Source organism: Octodon degus, unplaced genomic scaffold (assembly GCF_000260255.1).
Source record: "Octodon degus isolate 3935 unplaced genomic scaffold, OctDeg1.0 scaffold00102, whole genome shotgun sequence".
Classification (NCBI taxonomy): domain Eukaryota; kingdom Metazoa; phylum Chordata; class Mammalia; order Rodentia; family Octodontidae; genus Octodon; species Octodon degus.
Genome location: NW_004524678.1, coordinates 4,061,074 through 4,083,684, shown reverse-complemented (window position 1 = coordinate 4,083,684; position 22,611 = coordinate 4,061,074). Strand labels below are relative to the sequence as shown.

The window sequence follows — 22,611 nt, the reverse complement described above, 5'->3', positions numbered from 1 at the left end:
GCAGTTCACTGAGAGTCGCTCCTGTCACAGGTCACCCTTGCTACCTCTATACCTAGAGGGCTCCTGGACAAAGACAGAGGACTTTTCATGGAGTCTCACTCACTGGCTCTCACCCTTTACAAAAATTTCAGACACTATGATCTTTTTTTGTTGCTCTTTCTTTAAAAATTCAAGCCTAAAAGGACCCTCTATCTGCCCATTTATATTCTACTCATGTAGCCCAATTCCACGAGTAGTCCAGGAGAGGTACTTAGTTTGCAATTGTCAAATATCGGGATGTCAGTCCAGTAAACTAAAGCACAGCCTTAGAAGTGGCCTGGCAGGGTTTTCAAATACTGATGGTGGATCCCACCCACTCCCAGGTCAGAAGTTCTGTGGGCAGGGGTGGCAGCAGCTCTGTACCTTGGGACAGCTGCCCTGGTGACAGTGGTGTGGGGATTTTTGCCTAGGCCATGTCTCAGGGCTTAGCACTGTGCACCTGCTCTACCACCTCTCTGAGGCTTTCCTGAGCTGCCAGGATCTCCTACACTGTAGGTGCTCCACAAATGATGAATAACTCGTGATTTTTAACTTGGATATTCAAAGACTTACAATTGCTATGGAATCTCAACTCCCAGCCTTTGCTTAGACTTGGGAGAGTCATGTTTTGATCTAAGTAACCTGGAAAGTTGTCTCGCTTCTCTGTCTTTGTGGGGCTGGGAGTAGTACACAGGACCTTGCGCATCCTGGGCATGTGCCGCTTGGTTGAGCTACATCTTCAGCCTACCATGCCCCCTGTTCTAGAGTGAGGAGGTCCCTAGTGTTTAGATCTAATAAGAAAGAAATCTGGTTAGCCACAGTACACCAAGTTCTTTTATAGCTCTCCACAAGCTACTCACCATGTACAGCTGACTGACTTTTTCTTGACACTTGACATATGCTTCATAATCGGCAAAGACTTTGAACCTATGTTTTGTGATTGGAAGGAAAAAGGAAAAGAGCAAAAGGCTCCATTAACAGAGGCAGGCCGAAATTCCACTTCAAATTCTCTTTGGCTTGATGTTAGGCATGACTAGCACACCAAAAACTCCTATTCCCATTCCTAAGAGTGTTCAAAGCCGGCAACTGTGTTGTGGTCCTTGTTCCACGTAAAAACGTCATCACATGGATGCATTTGGAAGTTGAGCCTTACCAGTGAGAGGAGCAAAGTGACAGCAGGATCGAAGATTTTATTTTTTTCTCTTTTAAAAACTATTACTATACATAATAGTTTAGTAATAGTTATGATATGCTAATATCATAACTATCATCTCCCAAAAAATCTACCCCCCATTTCCTACCATCTCTCTTTTTCTTTTGCTCTTTAAGTTATTTTTATTTTGGGTTTCTCAGATGAGAGGAACCACGCAATGTTTAACTTTCTGTGTCTGATACATTTTGTTTAGCATGACGTCTCAAGAACCTGGCATCTCCTTCAGGGTTTCATCCTTAAACTTCACTGATAGTGTTGATGGAGATGAGCTCTTTTTCTCAAGCTCCAGTTTGCAGATCAAATCACAGATCTATGTTAATCAAAGTGAGTGGCCTGTCATGGGTTCAGTATGTTTTTATCTCTTTTCACAGTCCACATCATACTGATTCCCTGTGGGAACTCACCTGTCATGATAAAATAGCATGTTGATGAGGTCTTTGAAGAGGTCAGGTTGCTTGGGAGAAAAGAAACCATTGTTAATTTGATCGATGACCAGCTTTAGCTCTGGAAGTGCCTCATAATATTCTTTTGCCTCATACCTGCAGGGAAGGGTACATGGGTGACAACACACAGGCTCTGTTAGTGCATGCGATTGAGAACATATGCCATCCTGCATCAGCCATAAATGTGCACTCAGAAAGACCAGAATGTATGGAAGTCATCATCAATCTCAACATGGGTATCAGTAATTTTTAATGGACCCTGAAATATATTTCCCTGCTAAATTGATTCATTCCATGAAACCATAAACACTTCGAGTAGTAGGTACTGAAAACCTTACTCACAGAGCAATAGCCTAATCTGCCAGAATGCGGCAAGATTCATTTTGAAGCAGTCTTCATAGTTCTAAACAAGCATGATGTTTAGCAGACCAGTTGCTTTGGGGACCCACAGATTCTTAAACTTTGTTGCCATGGAGCGTAATTTATTTCTAAGGGTCAGGAGCTGTATTTACACCCACTGCATTTTGTTATCTGTGAAGTCCCTTAGGCATTAGTATCCATTTCTTGCTTGAACTCAGATTACTAAACCTATCTAGCTATTACATGAAAATAAATGTTCCTGAGTGTTTTTCTCTGTATCCCTCTATATTCTCTCTCACCTTTTTGGAATCTTAAGAAGAGCACTAGATAGTGGTTTAAATTATAGATACTGGTTCATCTTTCTATAAGAAAGTCACGGATACAGAGAAATGTTTGAGTGCGAAGGCTCACCACATAGCCACTCAACAGTCAGCTCCTCTGTGGGCCTGCCTCTGGGCTCCCTTTACTTTTACTGGCTGGGTTTGCCAGGACTAATCTCTGCCAGGTGGCTTCCCTGACTCCTGTGGGAGGTGCTCACTGCCACATCTCACTGGATGCAGCCCCCTGTGGGGTACCTGTGTGGGTAGGAAGCCTGTTGATAGCGTGTATTGCCCTGGAGGCTACCTGCCCAGTGCAAAGGAGTGGCTTTCTCACCCTTTCTTGTCCAAGGCAGCCACGTCATCTACCCGCATGCCGAAGATGAATAAGTTCTCTTCCCCAGCTTCCTCCGCCATTTCCACGTTGGCCCCATCCATGGTCCCAATGGTTAGAGCTCCGTTCAGCATGAACTTCATATTACCTGTGCCGGAGGCTTCAGTGCCTGCAGTGGAGATCTGCTCCGACAGGTCTGTGGCTGGAATGACTGTGCGCAGGACAGACTCATGTTATTGATGCTGTCCCTCTGGGTCCATTTGCGCTGCCTCTGAGCACTGATCTAGCTGACCTGTTGTGCTCATCAATACGGGCACAGCAAGATAAATGTTCACATGGACGCAGGACAGGGCTGACAACCGCTCTGGCTCACCTACACTGTGCTGCACAGCTGCCTGCGAAGAGTACTCCTTTTTGGTCTGTCAACTTTCAAGAGTGTTGATTCAGGGTTATAAATGTTGCCACTACATCTCCTTCTTCCATTGCTGTTTTCCAATGTTTGTGGCAGTTTCATTTTCACTTCCTCTGCTTTGTAAAATACATTGCAACTCCTCTTTCTTGGTCCATAAAATTCAGAGGTCTCCCCGGACTCTTTAGGAAGCCAAGGACCCTGGATTGCTACATTCCTAGCCCTTCACACCCCTCCTTCCACTTTCACTGCAAGGGATCCTGTCCAATCATTAGCATGATTTATACACAAACGAGAGCTGCCAACTCCCCCTTTTGGCTTTTTTTTTGGCTTCAAAGGTCAGGACCAACTCGATTTGCAAGCTTGTTTGTGGATCATATTCATGATTATTTTCACTCCGTAGGGACCTGGTTCTTTTCTCTTCAGGCAGAAAATTCTTGAACAGTAACCTCATTGGAAACCCCCTCCCCCCCAAGAAATGCCTCTTTCTGTCCCCTCAGTTCAGGAAGTAGGGGATGTCCACAGTGCTCTGGCAACATGAGATGCAGATAAGTGAAGGTCTCGGCAGCAGACGGTTCCCTGCCAGCCTGGCCCCAAGGGAGAACCCGCCTTTGATCCCTAAGGGCTGGTCAGAAGTGCAGCTAAGCCTCGTGCTTTGGCAGCTGGTGTCTGCCTGCCCTGGTTCCCTGTTGCTACATGGACAAATAGCAGGCCTTGCACGCAGGCAGCAGAGGAACATCTGCAGTTTGAGAAATTCCTGTTTTCTTGCAAAACTAGGGCTGGGGACTGATGACCTTTCCCCCCTTTTATAGAACCCCACCCAACACCATGCACAGACAGCAGGGCAGTCTTCCATCTTGGCCCATTGGGAGAAAAAATAAACTTGCAAAGGAATATATAAGGAGTGATAGAAACATACAGAGAATATTTAAATTAAAAAATGTGTTATACTAAAAGACACTTTGCCATTAATACTCCTCAAAATACTGGCCTTGTTTCAAATTCATCTATTCCATCACTCTTGTCCCTTGCTGAAGCAGTTGTGGAAGTCTTTTGCTGTGTCGTTAGTTGTGCGGTCATGGCTGCCTAGGTGTCCTGAATTGATTTGGAGGATTTACCTTTCATGGTTATTTTGACTTGAAGAAGAGCCAGGAATTGCCTGGTCCTAGATCTACTGAGCAAGGTGATGATGTGTGTCGCAGTGTTTTCAGGAGCCTGACTTTCTCTTGGATGGTACTTGGTAGCAGCATTCACCATATTTTTGATAAAATCTCATAAAGACCTGAAAGAGGACTTCTGAGAACTGCCTCAGAAAGTGGCAAGGATGATGGGTGTGTTTCAAGCTAGGGGGAGTATTCTGAGTAGGATTAATGGCAATATGTTTTTTACTGTAATGTCTATTATATTTAAACATTGACTATATATTTTGATCATACATCACAATTCCATGACACTGGGTCTGGAGATGTCAATCTTATTGTCACCTATATCATCTTACCAGCTCCTGCCTTTTTTTGTCCAGGAGCAACAGCTTCTAGCCTCAGGTACTGGCTCCCCACGGAGTTCAGCCACCTGCTTTCCATACTATGCAACCCCTAGAATTTGCCTGACCCCACATGGTTTGCAAGGAGAGCAGTACCTTTCTCAGCAAGGGACACTCTGTAGTTCTCCAGGAAGATGACTTTCAACTTGCTTCCAACCACAGGATCATTGTTCACCACCTCAGCCACGGAGGTGATCAGCTTTATGATCATTTTGGCCATGTGATATCCTGGGGCAGCCTTGGGGAAAGAACAGCAAACACTGACAGGTGCTACCCTGGAGGAGGCCAAGACAAAGCAGGAGGTCACAGCCTCAAGTGCTCAAGGAATGCAGTCAACTCACTTTGCCACCAATTATTACCGTCCTCGGCACAAATAACTTCTTTGGGTCTTTCTTAATGCCTGAAAAATATGACGAAGTGCATGGGATGTGGGTGGGGCTGCTGAGACTGGTGGAGACCATTGCTTCTGGTCTTGTCACCTCGGTGGTGCTCATGGGTAGCTACGGGGCCGACTCACGGTTGTACATGGTGATCACATGCAGGCAGTTCAGGAGCTGCCGCTTGTACTCATGAATCCTCTTCACCTGGACATCAAACATGGAGGATGGGTTGATCTTCACTTTGTATTCCTTCTCCAAGTACTGAGAGAACTTCAGCTTATTTTCCTGTGGAGACAGTGCACGGGCCAGGGCCCTTCTAAGCAAAAAGCTTTGAGTAGTCTGGTTTTAGAAAGTGGAGTGGAAACCCTCAAAGGGAGTGCCAGGGAGGCGTGTGTCCTGGTGGCCTCACCTGCTTCACATTGGCCATTTCCCTCAGGAAGATGTCATCCCCCAGGAAGCTGTGCAGTTTTGTCAGCTGGCTCAAGTCTTTCACGTAGTCTTCCCCAATTTTCTTTCAATTTAAGGGAAGACATGACTTTAATTCAGGGGTGGCAGTCATGCCCACAGGAGCAGTTTCCATTCATAGTAGAATTCCCATACTACCCAGTTAACAGAATAGTCTCGTTCACAGAAAAGACTAGAAACTATGCGGGAGAACACTTTTGCTAGTATGGTAAACATAGTCTTATTTTAAGATATTAACATAGTCTTGTTTAAGATATTAAGGTATTCAAATCAGGAACTCTACTTGAAAACTACTCTACTGGTTCCATAAATTATCTCTTTGAACTGTGGTGTCTCCATTTCCTAATAAGGCTATCGTCCTCCAGCTGTGTGTCATATGGATACATTAGCTATGACCAGCTGCATAATTCGCAGAGGAGCCTGATTTAAAAATTAAGACTTTCAAGACACCCATAACAGAAAAAGAATCAAAGCAGCATATATCTGTGTGTGACCGCACCAAGTGCACCCTGGGAAGCCAGCCTTGTTGCAGGACAGATGTGCAAATCTGCAGTGCACTCAGGCGCCTCTTCCACTCCACCAGACCATCCCTGCCCCTGCACTGCCGCTTACCTCCGCAATGAGCTCCGCCAGCCCTGGGTTGCAGAGTAAGAGCCAGCGCCTTGGAGTGATCCCATTGGTTTTGTTCTGAAACTTGTCTGGTTCTAGCTCACTGAAGTCCTTGAATCTGGAGATGGAGGAGACGAATCACTGAAGTTGGCCAACAGGGCACATTGGAGAAAGTTCAAGAAACCAAATATAGGCTTAGAGAGAGTCCATGAGGTGAAGGGAGGGGCTGGCAGAAGCCATGACTGTCATTCTAAAGTGGAACTTCACTTGCAATTCAAACAGTTATAAGAAAAGTTCCAGATCTAGTCACCTCCGTCTGATTTCCTCATGCTGACATACATACCAGGTTTTCTAACAAAACAGTGTTTTGATATTTTTCTTTTTCCTTCCTTTTTTTTTTTTTTTTTGGCTTCTAAACCTAGCTTATGAATGGTTCAGGGAGGAAGATTTATTTATTTTTATGTATTTAGTATAGGGTCTACAAGGTCTCACTACACAGATCAGACTCCTAGTGATCCTCCTGTTTTCAGCCTCCCAAGCACCGGGATTACAAGAGTACGCTACCATGCCCAGTCTCAGTGGAGGTCTCAGTGGTCCCCAGGGGCAAGGCCAGCATGGCTCGCTGGGGATTGTTTTTTGCTGTTTTAAAATATATTATTTTGTATGGAAGATAGTATTATTTTAGTGCTGAGGAACAAATCCAGGGCCTTCTGCGTGCTGGGCGAGTGCTCTGCCAGCAAGCTACAGCCTGGGCCTCCTTTTCAACATGCTAACAGGGTCTTTCCCTCTCCTGAAAGGCAGATTTGCATCTGTGAGCATCATCCGCTAGTGGATCTCCATTACACTCGCCGCCCAGGGAAGGAGGCTCACACTTTGTTCTTCACGATGTCTGAGTGGATCTTGGCCACGCCGTTCACAGCGTGGCAGCCCACGATGCAGAGATGGGCCATGTTGATCCTTTTGCCCCCTTCCTCTTCTATCAGAGACATCCTTCTCAGGCGGTCCACATCTTTAGGAAACAAGGCCACGATTCTCTAGCCAAACAAAGAGAAGAAAGACCTCATGATTACTCAGGCTTGAGGCAGCATTGGAATGCTACTTGGGTTCCACAGCATCTTTGATGGGGAAATTCAAATTTCGCTCTCTCAGAGAGTGGATGGGTTAGCCCTGGGGAGACGCCAGCCCTATGCCAGTTCTTCCAGAAGATGTGTTCAACAGAGCCCCACTCAGACTTGAGCACTTTCGATATCACTCATGATGGAAAGGCACATGGACTTCAAGTTTGAGAAGAGCATGTTAAGTCCTCATTCCTAAAACGAGTCAGAACCTCTCTCGGTAACTTACATCCAAATGCTTCTGATTTATTTCATAAATGATTTGTAAGTGTCGCGGCAGCAGCTTCTCCACCAGATCCACCGGCCAGCGCTCCAAGGCTTCTGGGAGCACCGTGTGGTTGGTATAGGCGAAGGTCTTCTGGGTGATGTCCCAGGCCTGCGGGAAGGAAGGGGGACTGGCTGCTTCCCCTGTGTGCACCCCACCACCCAGGGTCAAGCGTTCCCTCAGCTCTGCTCTGTTTGCCCCAGGTTGACTGGGTCAGGCACTCTGGGTACCACTAAGGTCCTGGATGGTCCAGACAATGGGAATATTTTTTTTGGTGGGGGGATTACTCATAAAACTGATAATATTCAGTACAACTTTCTGATAAATCCTCTGTACTATTCTATATGTTTATTATTTACTAAAAATACAAAACTGAGGAATAAAAGCTGTTCTCATCAGTCACAAAGTGTGTTTAAAACACTGACTTCTCTGTGGCTACTTTCAATTAGCTGTCTTCTGAGGTTAGAGGGTCTAATTTTAATCCTCTTAGACCCAGAAATGAGAAACATGATGCAATCCTTAATACAGCTCCTGATCTACTCTCCAGGGCATATATGTTTGTTTAGTGTGTAGTCTTATTCTTGCAAAGCAGTAAGAATGAAAGCCAAGCAGCATCGGGCCAAGCTAGTTCTTTAGTAGCAAGAAGTTAGCAATAGTAACTTATTATGAAAACCCGAAAAGGAGCTTGGTTTTCAGCAGTCTCTCTGCCATAGACATTCCAGTTAATTAAAAGAAAAAGAAGCCAAACTTTTCAGACCTTGGACCAGGGTAATTTTTCGATATCCACAAAAATCCTCATGAGCTCGGGGATGGCGAGTGCAGGGTGAGTGTCATTCAGCTGGATGGCCACCTGGGTGGGGAAGAGGCGTCCATGTCAATGATAGCTCAGGACCTGGTTCCCATGTGCCCCCAGGAAGCACTAAGCAAAGTCCCACTCCCCTGAACTGCTGCGGCTTGCTGTTCCTCCCCAAGGCTTCTGACACTGAGAGACAGCAGTAAATCTGATGGGATGTCCTGGTCCCTCCGGAGAACCTGAATGCATTCCCCAAACATATTCTTGCCTGATCTGGAAAGGCATCGAACACTGTTCCCCCATTGTCACCGGAGCTGAACTTGGAGGCTTTGAAGCGTCGGATGACATCCTGCAAGGTTGCGGCCACCACGAAGTACTCCTGCTTCAGCCTTAGCTCTTTCCCTTCAAAAAACTTCAAACCAGAGAGACAGAATGAAGGTGGCTCACCCTGCAGGTGGGGCCAAAGTAGGGCGGGCACTTCCTGCTCGCCAGGGCACATGGAGGCATCCGTAGAGGACGGTGTGCTGTATGTTGGAGCGTTTGCCTGTGTGCTTTCCTGAAACCCCATCAAAATGACAGTGAAGCAATTTTAGAAAGGCATAAAGAGACCAGGAGAGGCAACAACAGCAACTTTTTGCAGGTAAAAACCAGATGGGTGAGTGGTATTAAGCCAGGAGACCCAAGAAAGCCACAGAAGGACCCCAAAGTAGCTCAGTGTGTACATCAGAGGCCTCCAGGATGCAGGGTCCGGCAGCACCATTTGCTGTGGAAGCAGACGTGAGGCTGGGTAAAAGTCACTTGAGAGCTGCCTATGGAACAGTTGGCCTCAGACTTCAGTTCCAGCTCCTGCAATGGAGCTGTTTTCTTTCCAGCGTCAGGCTGAGTCTGGATTTGCATTTTCTGGAGATGGTAACACAGGGGGACAGCAGTTACCGTAGAAGGCATGGGTACCAGCCAACTCTTAAAAACAGAGAGAGCTGGGTGTGGTGGTGCATGCCTGTAATCCTAGCACTCGGCAGGCTGAGGCAGAAAGATCGCTGGGAGTTTGAGGCCACCATGGGAGTTGAGGCCACCTGAAAAGTGATTTCAAGACCAACCTGAACTGCCTTCTTCTCCGGCCAAACTTTACAATACTGCTAACCAATATTAATTCTACTAGAATCAATGAATTCTTAATATTAGTTAATCTGATTGAAACTACATTGTGCTTCTCAACAACACCAAAAACAAGAAGGCAATGAAACACACCTAAGCGTTCTAGATCCAGACAAATGACTAGTGTAAGGGAAGAAGTGTTTCTAACCTGAGAGGCTTTAGACCTAGCATAAGCCCCTTCCCAGGAGGTGCTGGCAACAGGTAGACTACCAAAACAGTGAAGCAAACCACAGAAGAGAAAGTACAACATCAGAAAATAGTGACCTCAGACAGTAGATGAGCACAGGGTCCTCAGAATGATGGGAATGATGATCCTGATGATGGGAAGACAGTAAATTAAGAGTCACTATCTAGTAGGGATGGAGAAGAGACTGCTCAAAAAGACTGAGTTAATAGGATATCTGATGTGTCTAAATATACTAGGGGGATGTTTATACAACTAGAGTAATATGTATCATAAATTAGCAAAAAGTACCCATAAAACCAAGCAATCAAACAAAACAAATAATTATTAAATCTAGAAAACCAACCAGCCAGCCAGCCAGCTAGCCAGGAAGCCAACCAACCAGTGAACCAGTCAACCAACCAACAAACCAAAATTTTTAAGGAAAGAAAATGTAGTCATTATCTGAGGGCACATTTATGCACCCACCAGCTATCTCTAGCACTAAGCCAGTCATGAAAATGTGAACAATGATTAAGGATCTAGTGAAAAATTATGGTAGACTTATGTTGAAGCAGTGGCAGATGGGAAATAGGTGTTTGTGGTGGATGTGGCGTGTAGGTGGGAATGTGAGGCAACTTCTCATCTTTAACAGTGGGGAGTCAGAAAAAGTGTAAGAGTGGAAAGAAGTCATATAGTAGCAGTGACTATGTTATCGAAGGGAAGTGTCAAGGAAATCCACTAAAACCAAAGGGGTGTTGAGAAGTGGGACACGGACCACAATGTTTTTACAAGTCCCATGGAACTGCTTTTCTCTACACTATGAGCCTCTGCAAGTTTGATAGACATTAAAAGATGATTTAAAGGGCCGGTCAAATAGCTGAGTGGATTAGCAGATGCAGCAGCCAGGGGTCAATCCCCAGCATGCTGTGCGGGCCCCAGTCCCCAGGGGGAATGAGACTGGGATTGAGACTGGGCATTGTGGCATGTGCCTATAATCCCAGCGCTTGGGAGGCTGAACACAGGCAGATTACTGCGAGTCCGATCTATGTATTGAGACCCTGCAGACCCTGTCCTAAAATACAAAAAACAAACAAACAAAAAATCATGATTTAAAAATTAAAAGTCACAAATAGAAAACTGGATTGATACTGCCAGTGGAAGTATATAGGTGGTAGAAATATATATATATATATATATATATATATAATTGATACTTCATTATAGCTTACCTTTTGTGCCTAATGGCATGTATCATTGTAGAAATTAGCATGAAGTCATTATTCTAAGACTAGTAAAGACTATGGATTCATCTATAATGATTGTAAACATGTTCATTGAGCCAGGGAAATACTTAGGGTCCTAGAAATAAAATGATTAAACACAATCCTTGACCTTAAAAAAGTTACCAGGGGTTGGGGAGGTATATAAACTAACCTTTACCTTGAGTATGAATATTTTTAACTTAAGGTATATGTAGTACTTGGGGAACACGGGTAGCCAGCACTGCCTTATCTGAGCCTGAAGGGTAGGCAGAAATTTGTTAGATGCCCAGTGTCAATCACTGTCTCAGCTTGACACGGGGGTGGGGCCAGCACAGCAGGCCCTGGGATCAAGCCCCTGGGCCCCTATGCCTGCTTGTAGGTGCATTAATCCACTGAGCTATTTGGCCGGCCCAACATCTGGTCTTAAGGATTGTTTTTGTTTTTGTCACCAAGATGCTTGTTTTCTATCAACTTTGTAAAGCAGAGTACCAATTTGATTGTTCCTGAGGCTACTTTAGAAAAGAACCATTCCAATGTTAAAATGATTTTACCCATAAAGAAACCAAAGTTAAACTAATAATATAATTTAAATCAACTAAGAATTTATAGTGGTCTTTAAGATGCAGTTCCAAGTGTGCTTTTAAAATCAAATAAGAATTTATAGCAGTCACAGATGATCTCATTCCAAATGTTTTTAAAAACTAAACATAACATTAAGATAGTCATCTATAAGAAAAAAATTAAAATTAAAAAACCAGAGGCAGAAGAGATAGGTGTTTGTTCACAGGTCTTCCTGCCCCAAGAACCACGACCCACTGGTTGGGGACAGAAGGCCAGCCCCATCCACCTGGTAAATGACAGGAAATCTCTGTGATTTCTTGCTTTGCAGGTGGGATTTCTTCTGGAAATGAAATAGAGCTTTACTAGGGGGTCACACGTCACTGGGATCTAGCTTCTGTTTTGAAATGTGCTCACAAAGCTTTTCAGTTAGTGGTGAGGTTGCTACTGAAGGCAAGGTGCTTATTCTGATTTCTGGAACTGTGTACATTTGTGGTCCTCACTTGGTTGGGAGGGGAAATCTAGAAAATTAGGAAGACGCATAGACCTTACTCTGGCCATCAAGGGAAAATTTCACATTACGGGGTTACTGAATAGGCTCTTGGGAAATCAATCGTGTCTTCTGGTACTCAATCACTCACATTGTCATTGGGGTAGAGGACCCTGGAGATGTTCTCGGCCAGGTTTCGGTCCAGCACAGCCTGGATGTAGTCTCCAACATTAACTGAGGAGAATGTTAGAAAAATAGTGACCAGACCAGCCAGCCATTGTCCCTGCAAGCCCCAAACTCACACCGGACACCATGCTGCGCTCCCCCAACTGGCTCGAAGACTCCTGATTCCAAATGGACTTCACAAACCTTCACATGGAGCTTGCCAGGAGTGCCCCAGGGCCAGCTTGGACCCCCAGCTCAATTTGGCTCTAACCAGCAACCAAAAGGATTAAACACATACACAGAGAAGCCAGAGTCCACACACACTGTACTCACAGTCTCTGAGGTTAAAATCATTTGGTGCCCGGGCAGACCAGAGGCGCATGGTGTTGACGGTGTTATTCATGTACCCAGGCACAGGAGTGTCATAAGGCAGAGCCAGGACCACCTGTAGGATTAAACAGAAGCAGCTGCTGATGTTTCCCAGGTGTGACAGTGGCAGCTGAACAACACCTGGGAGACTGATGGGATTTTATCGCTGGCTCCATGACCAGCCCAAATCATGTGAGGAGTAAACTAAGAAGAGGGTCATAGGGCTAGATCGGGCATTAGAGCTCCTGGGGTTCCTTTACTGACTGGAATGTCCTGACTGGTAGTCTTGGCAGTACTCCCATGTTGATTTCCACATGTCCCTTGTCCAGACGGAGACACAGAGGAACAGAATGCCACGGTTATCAGTGGTAGAGAAAATTCATCATGCATATCTCAACTCAAACCACTGATCTAATAATAAGAAAGAACGTGCAAGAGCACAGTGGCAACTGTGAATCTGTATTCATCCAAAAGTGACAATTAGGATAAATTTTACAGTTTCTTGATGATCTGGTTTCCTGCTCCAAAATCAATGGTACAGGAAATTTATGAAGACAGAACTTCACATATGATCATCAAATGCTATGCTAGATATTTTTGATGCTGCCTAAAGAAGTTATTTTAGTGATTCCTAGGGTGATGTGCCAAATCAGGTGATAATTAGCCGGGCTGGGTCGAAGCTCTGGAATAATCTAGCTCAATCTTTGTGACAATCGTTGAAATAGAGAACAGGGAGGCAAACTGTGTTTCACAGTGCATTTAAAATGTATGTGAGAAATGACTCATTTCCATTCCCTGCTTCATTAGAGTTGAGCTGGGGGCTGCTGGATATCCCTGTGTGTCGCCCACTCATCTTGGACACAAGGAGGCTGAGGCTGAGAGAGAACTGACTTGGCCAAGGACACAGTCACTATCAGGGCCAAGAGCTACACACACATTTCCTTAATTTCATCTGCTGAATTTTTTTTTTTTTTTTTTGTATTTAGTACAGGGTCTACAAGGTCTACAGCATCGCACTACATAGATTGGACTCAGAACGATTCTCCTGTGTTTAGCCTCCCAAGTGTTGGGATTACAGGCACGTACCACCACACCTGGTCTCAATCACTGTCTCATTGCACCTCTGGGGCAGGGCTGGCTCAGTAGGCAGCCACAGCAGGTGCTTTAGTCCACTGAGCTATCTGGCTGGTCCATCATCTGCTGAATTTTATTATTGTTATTATTAAAAAATCTTTTATTCATTTATTTGGTACAGGGTCTCACTACACAGCTTGGATTTGGAGAAATCCTCCTGTTTTCAGCCTTCCCAGTGCTGGGATTATAGGCATTTGCCACCATGCCTGGTCTCAGTAGCTACCTCAGTGCATTTGGGAGTGGGGCTGGCATGGCATGTGGTGTCAGGGATCAAACCCAGGTCCCTGTGCTTGCCCAAGCAGGCACTTAGTCTGTTGAACTGTCTCGCTGGCCCTCATCCTCATTTTGAGGTTCAAGCAAGATGCGCGCTTCTGACCCTCTAAGTCATTGAGGCAGCCTGGGAAGTGCGCACAGCAGCTGAGACCTCCTTGAGAGAACTCCAGCGAGCGTCTCCCCCTCAGCGCTCACATGCGGGCTGTGTGGTTTCTCCAGGATGCTCCAGCACAGCGAGGACACGGAAGGGTGGCCAATCTTGGCCAATCTCCAACCCAGACCCCTGTTCCTGGCTGTGCCTCAGAGCAGTGCTGCAGCTGAGAGCTTTCCTGAGGGTCCCCCTTCCTTCCACTTCACCCACAGCACAACCAGCTGGAAGACTCCCTGTCTCCCCTTTGCCTTCCGCCTTTCTCCTGCTCCGGAGTTTCCCCAGTGTAGTGATTGCATCTCAATTTTGCCAAGTCTCTGATTCCCAGAAGACCTGAACTGGTGCAGGAAAGAAGCGCAGAGCTGTTGGCTGGATGCTGCCCCACGCATGCCCAGAGTGTGCTGTGCCGCATGTTCTCTGACCTCACCAGCTACAAACGTGAGGGCGGTGCAGGCCATGGCCTCCACCCAGAAAGGCCTGCATGGCCTGCGCCAGCTCACTGCCATCACCTCTGCCCGTGACGGTTCTTCTCTGGATACAGAAACACGCTCTGTCGCAATTTCAGGGTACACTAGGGAAACATCGAAAGATGCTTTGTGAATCCAAGTTAGCCCAGCAGAGGGACCCACAGTGTACACAGGATACTTCCAGATTGACTGTAAATTGTAGAATTTTAGACAGATCAAATGCCACTGATGCAGTATTAGGCATAAAAATTTATACCAAATACTTGTTAACTTAATACCATTACACACGTGAATTCTTCCTGGGGATGAACTCCTGATACATTCGTAACTCTCCTTTTGGTGCCCGTAACCAAGCACCATTTGGACCGTGGTCTATTGTTTAACCACAATGAAAAACAAAACAAAAATCCTGCGAAAAACAAAATAGGAACTTAATTTAAAATCACAGTATTAGTTTGCTCCTTAAATCACTATTCCTTAATGATTTATTTTAAATACACTCCTTTTTCTTTTTTTCTGTATTTAGGACAGGGTCTAGAGTCTACAGGGACTCAGTACACAGATGGGACTTGTAGTGATCCGCTTGTTTACAGCCTCCCAAGAGGTGGGATTACAGGTGTGCACCACCACGCCCAGTCTCAACTGCCATCTCAGTACAACCTGGGGGCGGGGCTGCCATGTAGGCCGGGGGATCGAACCCCTGGCCCCTGTGTCTGCTAGCAGTCGCTTTAATCTGCTGAGCTATTTGGCAAGCTCTTCCTTTAAGTTTCTGACGAATGTTCAGTGATCAATCTTTCCCAGCCTGAGCCCATATTTACTGAACAAATATTTCAAGGGTTGCTTCAAAGATTGGGCAGAGTAACCTAGTAGTTGATAAGGCTCTGCTGAAAAGGAAGTCAACAGACACCAAGGTGCAAACGAGCACCAGGATCATAATTCTCAAATCTAGGAGGAGGATGAGCATGTGCAGGTGAAATCAATATGCTTGCACTGACCCCGCATTACTTCCCTCGAAGAGGGCTGGCATGCAATCAGGAAGGACAGTGTGCATATTTTACATTATTCCTCTGACTGTACAGTGAATCAAAGTTGACAGTCTTAAATAAAAATTACAATATTGGGGGCCGGGGAGATAGCTCAGTGGCATGAGCGCCTGCCTGGCAAGCTCAAGGTCCTGAGTTTGATCCCTGGTACTATAACCCCCCCACCAAAAAAAAAAAAAAAAACCTAAAAAACAAAACCCTACAATATTAAACTATTTATGTCAGAGAAGAGATATATAAATAAGATAGGCAACTAAATTTAAATTTATTCCATTTTGGCTTTGAAACGTCCATAAAACCAGAGAGCTGAGCCTTCAGGCGTTATAGGCCTGACTCACTGCTGATAAAACAGATTGAAAAACGACCTTGCTAACTCACTCGACCCTGGGAAAGTCACTTGTTCCCTTGGTGTCAGCCTCCTTGTTTCCAAAATGAGTAGAGTCCATCCTGAGGAGTAATTTTTTTTTAATAAAACATACATGTATTATTCAACACACAATATGCTAATCTCTGTGTCTCACACACGCTGTAAGGCGCGCCGCATTGCAGTGCAGTGCGCTGCCCACTGTGCTGCCCTACACAAAATGCTGCTCACGCAGATGCCAGAGTACCTGGGTGTCGAGCCACTTGGTCCCCGTGGAGGTGTGCTCCACTCTCCCGTAGAAGTGCACGGGCAGCATGAACTCTGGGCGGGCCTTCTCCCATGGGTTTCCGTGCCGGAGCCAGTCATCTGCCTCTTCCACCTGCACAGAGGCCACGGCTTGGAGTGTGTCTGTCGGGAGGCGTGGACCCAGCGCCTCCAGTCATGCCACGAGGAAAACCATCCTCAGCTGAAGCGACTCAAGAACGCTGTCTGAGAGAGAAACTGGGCCGGACCTACTACCGCCAACTCATTGTCAATGTCTCATGTCCTAAATTAACAACAGCCCGTGCTAGTGCTGCCCTAAATCAGATAGTCTATGTATTTCATACTAATTCAATTTTGTAGATAAGAAAACTGAGAGTCAAATAAGTTAAACTCTCTGAGGTGACATGCTTTATATATAAGGGGAGTACGTTGAAATTAGGTCTCAAGCTGGAAATCAGGGCCCAGACTTTTCTTCTAGAGCTGGTTGCCTGCCATGTCTTGTGTACTGAGAGGCAGATGAAAGTATACGATGCCGAGCCCAAACAAGATCTGGGATTTTGGTTACACTGTCTCTTTTACAAGAGCTTCCCACTATTCTGAGCCTCTTTTTTTATTGTCTTCACACCAGTGCTGTTATCCCTTCCTATTCTGACCCAGAGAGCATCCAGATTTGGGGAGCGAGCCCAGCACAGACGCGAGCCTTGCACTCAGTCTGTGATTATTCCCTGGCCGTCGCTGTGGCCCAAGACTTCCTCGGGCCCCTGAGCGCTTTGCCTTTAAACTCAGTCTTGCAAATACGGAGGTACTGGGAGGGAGCTGGCCTCTAGGAAACCTAAGCCACACACTATGTCAATGGTGTGTGTGTGCAGGAGACGAAGAGAGGCAGAAAGAAAGCCCGAATCAGACAGTAGCAGCTTTGTGCACCTTTTATACAGTATGAAAATGAAGCAGAGCAAACATTACCAGATTTATTTTATATATATGTATATATATTTTTATATACAGGTATGTATCTCTAGATTTATTTTATTTTATATATAAATTGCCTGACTTCTTTTCTTTCTCTCTCTCTCTCTCTCTTTTTTTTTTTTTTTGTATTTTAGTAAAGGGTCTGCAAGGTCTATAGGGTCTATAGGGTCTCACTACATAGATCGGACTTGTAGTGATCGACCTGTGTTCAGCCTCCCAAGAGCTGGGATTACAGGTGTGCGCCACAACGCCCAGTCTCAATCGCCAACTTACCGTACCCTAGAAGGGGGGTGGGCAGCACGGCATGGATTGAACCCCGGTTGCTGTGTTTGCCTAAGCAGGTACTTTAATCTGCTGCGTTATTTGGCTGGCCCTGCCTGGTTTCTTATAAAACAGTTAGGACACTTAGCCTATATATTTTATAAAATAGGCATGTTAGGGATGCTAAAACTCTGAGAGTAGGCAGAACACCTGTGAACCTCGGGGTACAGACCCTGCTGGCCAGCAGTGTGACTTGGGGTACCTCTACTTTTAAGAGACTCAGATTTCTATTTTCAAAATGACACCATGCTCTTGCCAGCAAGGATTACAGAGGAAGTCCAGCCCTGTGTGCCTTTTGTAAGCCGCAGCGTGGAATGCCACACACAGCAGGTGGTCCTTGTGCAGGTGGCCAGTGATAAATATTTTTAGGGCCCCCTTGTGCGGACCAGCTCTCGGAGGAGAAATACCAGTGTTCTGTTGTATTCTCAAGAATGAGAATGCAAGTCACTCCAAGGGGCTCGCCATGGCGGGCATTCATTGAGTAATGCATTTGAGCTTGCATTTCTTGATCATCACGCTACCTCCGAGAGGCATGTACTCTTATTAGTCTCCTCCTACAGATGATGAAATTGGTACTCAGAGGGGTTAGAAATGAGCCAACGGTCAGACAGTCAGAGGCAGGCACTGTGCTAGGTGCTGTGGATGACTGGGGGATGACAGTGACAGGCTCCCTGCTATAAAGGGGGGGGCACTAACTATTTTGTATATACAGATCTATCTATCTATCTATCTATCTATCTATCTATCTATCTATCTATCTATTTTTTCACTACAAAATGGTCCTTCATTTATATCCCCCTTTTTTGTTTACTTTTGTCAGAGATGGGTATTCCTTTGCCATTCATATATTGTAGGTGCATGAATTCAGCAAAATAATCCTATATAGTCCCGTAGTCTATAATAGTAGTGGGTTATCCGCATGACTGGCAATGTTAGAAGTTGTTGACTTGAGCCTTTTACAGCTCAGCATATTAATATGGCTTTACTTTTTATACTTCATTTTTATACTTCTTGAACTAATAATGTTTAGACAAGGGGCTGGTGAGATGGCTCAGTGGTCTAAAGCACCTACTTAGAACAAGCTTAACAAAGCACAGCGATTTCGGTTCGATCCCCCAGCACCACATGCCAGCCTGCCCCGCCCCCTGGTGGGCTGAGCTGGCCACACACACACACACACACAAATAAAAATTTAAAAAAATGTTTAGACAAGATATCATGTCTGCATCTTGTACTATGAATAACTACTACAAAGACAACACTATGCAATGTATTAATTACTGTAACTGCTTTATTAACCTGTTTTGAAACTGATTGCTACTTCTTTCTCAATAAAATTAATATAAAAAGGGGCGGGACAGATAGCCATGTTATCAATCAAACGCTAAAGCAGTTAATACAACTCTGTGTGAGAGACTCATACATTGTAAATTATCCAGAGCACAGTGAAAACAGTCAGGAAGCGCTTTAAGGGCAGCATTTTTAAAAGACGGTTTACATACCTGCCACCCGTCCCGGATCTTCTGGTTGAAGATTCCGTATTCGTATCGGATGCCATACCCATAGGCTGCAAGCCCCAGGGTGGCCATGGAGTCCAGGAAGCACGCTAAATTAGGCAGAGTAGGGGCGAAGGTAGAGTCAGTGGCTCAGGATAGATTTCAAGGCTTTCCCTACGAAACATGGCTGCCACAAGGCACTTCTCTGTGAGAAACCAGATTTATATTTTAAAGCAGAAAGGGTACTATACAATAAGCAGTGATTTTTAAATAACATCTTTTGAATTATAAAATGAATACTATAGAAAAGTTATAGAACATAAAAGTGTAGAAAGAAGAGAATAAATGTCATTTATTACCTCACCACCTGGAAATAACCACTGTGTCTACGTGAGCATTTGGTTTGGGAACAGAAAAGGAGCCGCCCTGCTTTAGCTATGAAGATTGTCACACTGCCCCTTCCAAGGGAGGCTGAAGACAGCTGCAGGGGACTGTAACTCCCAGGCGACCAGCTCTGGTTCTGTGACAGCACCTGCCTGACTAGCTGGACCTCTATAGGGGACTGTCTGTCCTGCTGGCTGGGAGGATCCCAGCATAGTCGTTAGGAGACAGACGATCATGTGCTCCAGGACTACTGGACCAGGGAGGAATCTAATCTGGCTATGTCGGTCTACGCCTGTGGTGGCGAACCCATGGCGTGTGTTAGTTGTTTTTCTTTTAAGACAAAAAAAAAAAAAAAAGTTAATGTATGAATTGTTTGTTCTAAACAAAACCCTTAGCATTCAGGTTTAAGTGAAGTGCTGGAACTTCTTGGTAAATAAGTGGGATTTGGGCTGCAGTTCGGACACTGGGTCTCCAGAAGGTTCGCCATTGTTACTCTAAGCTTGTAAGCCCATCAGAGTCATTCTGTTGCCTTTGTCTGTGATTGCTTTGGCCTGGATGCCCAATAGCTTTCAATCCACTTTTGGGGTAGCAGGAATTCTGCTAGGGGCAGAAAGATTTTTCTTGCTGCCACCATCTTTTTCTCCAGACAGAGGAGGGAAGCCAGAAGAGCCACAGAGTTCTCGAGTTCTCAGGTAAGCATGCTGCTGAAGACGGAGCTGTGAAATAGCCCGAAGTCTGGAGATCTTGTTGGTGGAATCATTTTTTATTTACTTTTTTTTTTTTTTTTTTTTTTTTTTTTTTTTTTTTTTTTTGCTAGATTTGATCATACTGAATGACACAGCATCTGATCCAGAGCAGTCAATCAACAGGCTGAGCCAGGGTCTACCTGGGTGCTGGGCGCAAACTAAGTGGTTGTTCTAATCGGGCTGTCTCCCTCAGAAATTGGAACTGGAATGAGGAAATGTGCAGTGAGGATCAAAACCGAAACAAGCACTGTAAGCCAAACAGAAAGGGACTGAGCTGGGTTTGCTGTGCAGCTGTGAAACAGATCCACAGGCAAATGGCCGAGGCCTGGGAGAGCTACCCTACCCCGTGTGGGCCTGTGCCGGTGCCTGGCTCCCCTCCGGTGCTTGTTCTCTCCAGGCTGGGGCAGTTCAGCTCTTCCTGGCTCCTAATGAGCTCACTCTTACAGCCTGACCAGCACAGGGTCCCAGTCTTGCCCATGAGGTAGGAGCTGAGATCATCTGACCAAAATGGCTCAGCCCCCTTTGCAACTTTTACTCTTCAAGTTTACTGGTTATTAGAGTTTAGGGAGCGCATCATGCGGCTGCCAAGCTCCCCAGAGGTTCCTACCTATTCGTCAGTGGATTCTAGGACCCTTCTTCCCCTCTCCTCTCTGCTGCCTGGCTGCCTTGGGCTGGCAGCTTTTCTTTGCCATGCCCCACTACCATACCATTTCAGCTTTGGAGCAAGACCTTGGTCTGAATCTGCTGGGAACGGACAGCCAAATGAGCCTCTCCCCTTTAGGCTACAGGTGCTGGAGGATTTTCCCCAGCCGTGGGAATACACCTAGGGTGGCCATCAGTGTCAGACAGAGAGGGGAGAACCCAGCCCATTGCACTGAAGGGCCCAGGTTTTCCACGAGACAGGCAGGGTTGTTCTCACTCTTTTCTTTTCTTTCCTTTTCAGCACCATTATGGTTTTTCTTTAACAGAGCGGTATATATTCCAATTCAGTGTCCCAACACAAAGTCTTCTTCTCTTCTTGCTACAACACATCTCTACGAAAATGACTCTGTTTGGCACAGAGGAAAGAGCACGCGGGCGGGCCGGTGGCTTCTGTTTCACCTGCTCACTAGCTAAACGACATTCGTTGTTTTAGTTGTGACAACATAACACACACATGACATCTATCGCAGAAGTCATTTTAATATGCAGGGTTCAGAGGCAGTCAGGACACTCACGTGGCCGCACAGTCGCCGCCACATCCATTCCCAGCACCCTTTCTACGTCCCTGACAGAGTCTCTGTAACCATTAAGCACCGATTCTCCATCGCTTCCTGTCCCTGGCCGCTGGCATCTGTCACTCACACTGCCTCGGTGAGCCTGATGAGTCTAGGAGTGACTCTAAGTGGAATCACACAGTCCCTGTGTATCACGAGTGGCTCATTTCACTTTATACAATGACCTTGGTTCCCAGTTCCTGTTGTCACATGGGTCAGAATTCTAGCTCTCGTTCTTAGACGTCCTTTCCACCCGCGCTGCAGGTCTGTCTGCAGCCCAAGCACGCCTGCCACACTGTCCACTGAGCAACTGCACAGGAAGGCACAAGTGTCCCACAGGAAGTGCTTTTGTGTTTTCAATTTTTTATCACGAGTGGCAATACTAAAGCACACTGCTGCTGATGGAGAGTTGAGCAACAGGAAACAGATGTAAGTGAATTTCTAGCTCAAAAGTTTGTGCAGAGCAAGAGAGTTATGGCACCATTTCTAAAAGCTTCTCCTAAAAAGAAATTTTTATTTTTCGCAAGAGTATAATTTGATATGAGTGTGTATCAATAAGTGTAGCTTATTATTGGGTTTAGAGCCCACAGTAATGTAACTTTCTTCAAAACACATTAAGACTTTATCATTTTTTTTATAGAAACACAACATTTCAAAACAAAATAATAGAATAGCAGTAGTTAACACACTGTGTATTGTTATCTTTAAAGTAGTTACTCAGAGTATGAGATATGGGCATAAAAAATTCTCCACTCAAGATTAGCGCATACCTTCCTTTTCAGTGAGCTAGGAGGCACTGGCCGTAGAACTAAATTGCATTGTTTTGCTTTTCCCTGCTGACCTTTCCTCTTTCCCCATCCTTGTCCCTCTGTTCTTTTGAACAATCTTCCCATTTCACAGTATCTGTTGTGCATTTTAGATTATTCCTTCAGTGTCTCATACCAAGGAGACAGTATGATGTAAAACATTATCTTTTGATTGCCATTTTCAATTCTGTATCCTTCCCTACCAGGGGTGGTTTAATATTTAAGCTGAGTTAGTTTTTCAATTCTAGAACTTGGACTGGGCTAGCTCAATGGTGGGGCTTATGAGGCCCTGGAGTCTAGCGCCAGCATCAAAAAAAGGAAGAAAAAGAAGAGCAAATTCCTGATTTTTTTTCTCCTTCCTTCCTTCTTTCCTTCCTTCCTTCTTCTTCTTCTTTTTTTTTTTTTTTTTTTTTTGTATTTAGTTCAGGATCTACAGGGTCTCACTACCCAGATCGGACTTGTAGTAATCCTCCTGTTTTCAGCCCCCCCCCCCATGCGCTGGGATTATAGG

The 22,611-nt window shown here is 45.4% G+C and overlaps 1 protein-coding gene across 1 annotated transcript in view; it reads right to left on the bottom strand.

Annotated features, from left to right (window-relative positions):
- Positions 1-22,611, bottom strand: part of Pygl (glycogen phosphorylase L) — a 35,335-nt gene that overhangs the window by 1,909 nt on the left and 10,815 nt on the right. Inside the window, exons 4-19 of the mRNA XM_004638756.3 lie at positions 18,915-19,018; positions 16,106-16,237; positions 12,394-12,505; positions 12,047-12,129; positions 8,533-8,676; positions 8,229-8,321; positions 7,436-7,582; positions 6,962-7,125; positions 6,095-6,209; positions 5,427-5,528; positions 5,155-5,302; positions 4,979-5,037; positions 4,734-4,875; positions 2,689-2,896; positions 1,636-1,770; positions 879-945 (exon numbers count right to left, since the gene is read on the bottom strand). Of these exons, the coding sequence (XP_004638813.1) occupies positions 879-945; positions 1,636-1,770; positions 2,689-2,896; positions 4,734-4,875; positions 4,979-5,037; positions 5,155-5,302; positions 5,427-5,528; positions 6,095-6,209; positions 6,962-7,125; positions 7,436-7,582; positions 8,229-8,321; positions 8,533-8,676; positions 12,047-12,129; positions 12,394-12,505; positions 16,106-16,237; positions 18,915-19,018 (1,955 nt within the window). The remainder of the gene's footprint in view (positions 1-878; positions 946-1,635; positions 1,771-2,688; positions 2,897-4,733; positions 4,876-4,978; positions 5,038-5,154; positions 5,303-5,426; positions 5,529-6,094; positions 6,210-6,961; positions 7,126-7,435; positions 7,583-8,228; positions 8,322-8,532; positions 8,677-12,046; positions 12,130-12,393; positions 12,506-16,105; positions 16,238-18,914; positions 19,019-22,611) is intronic.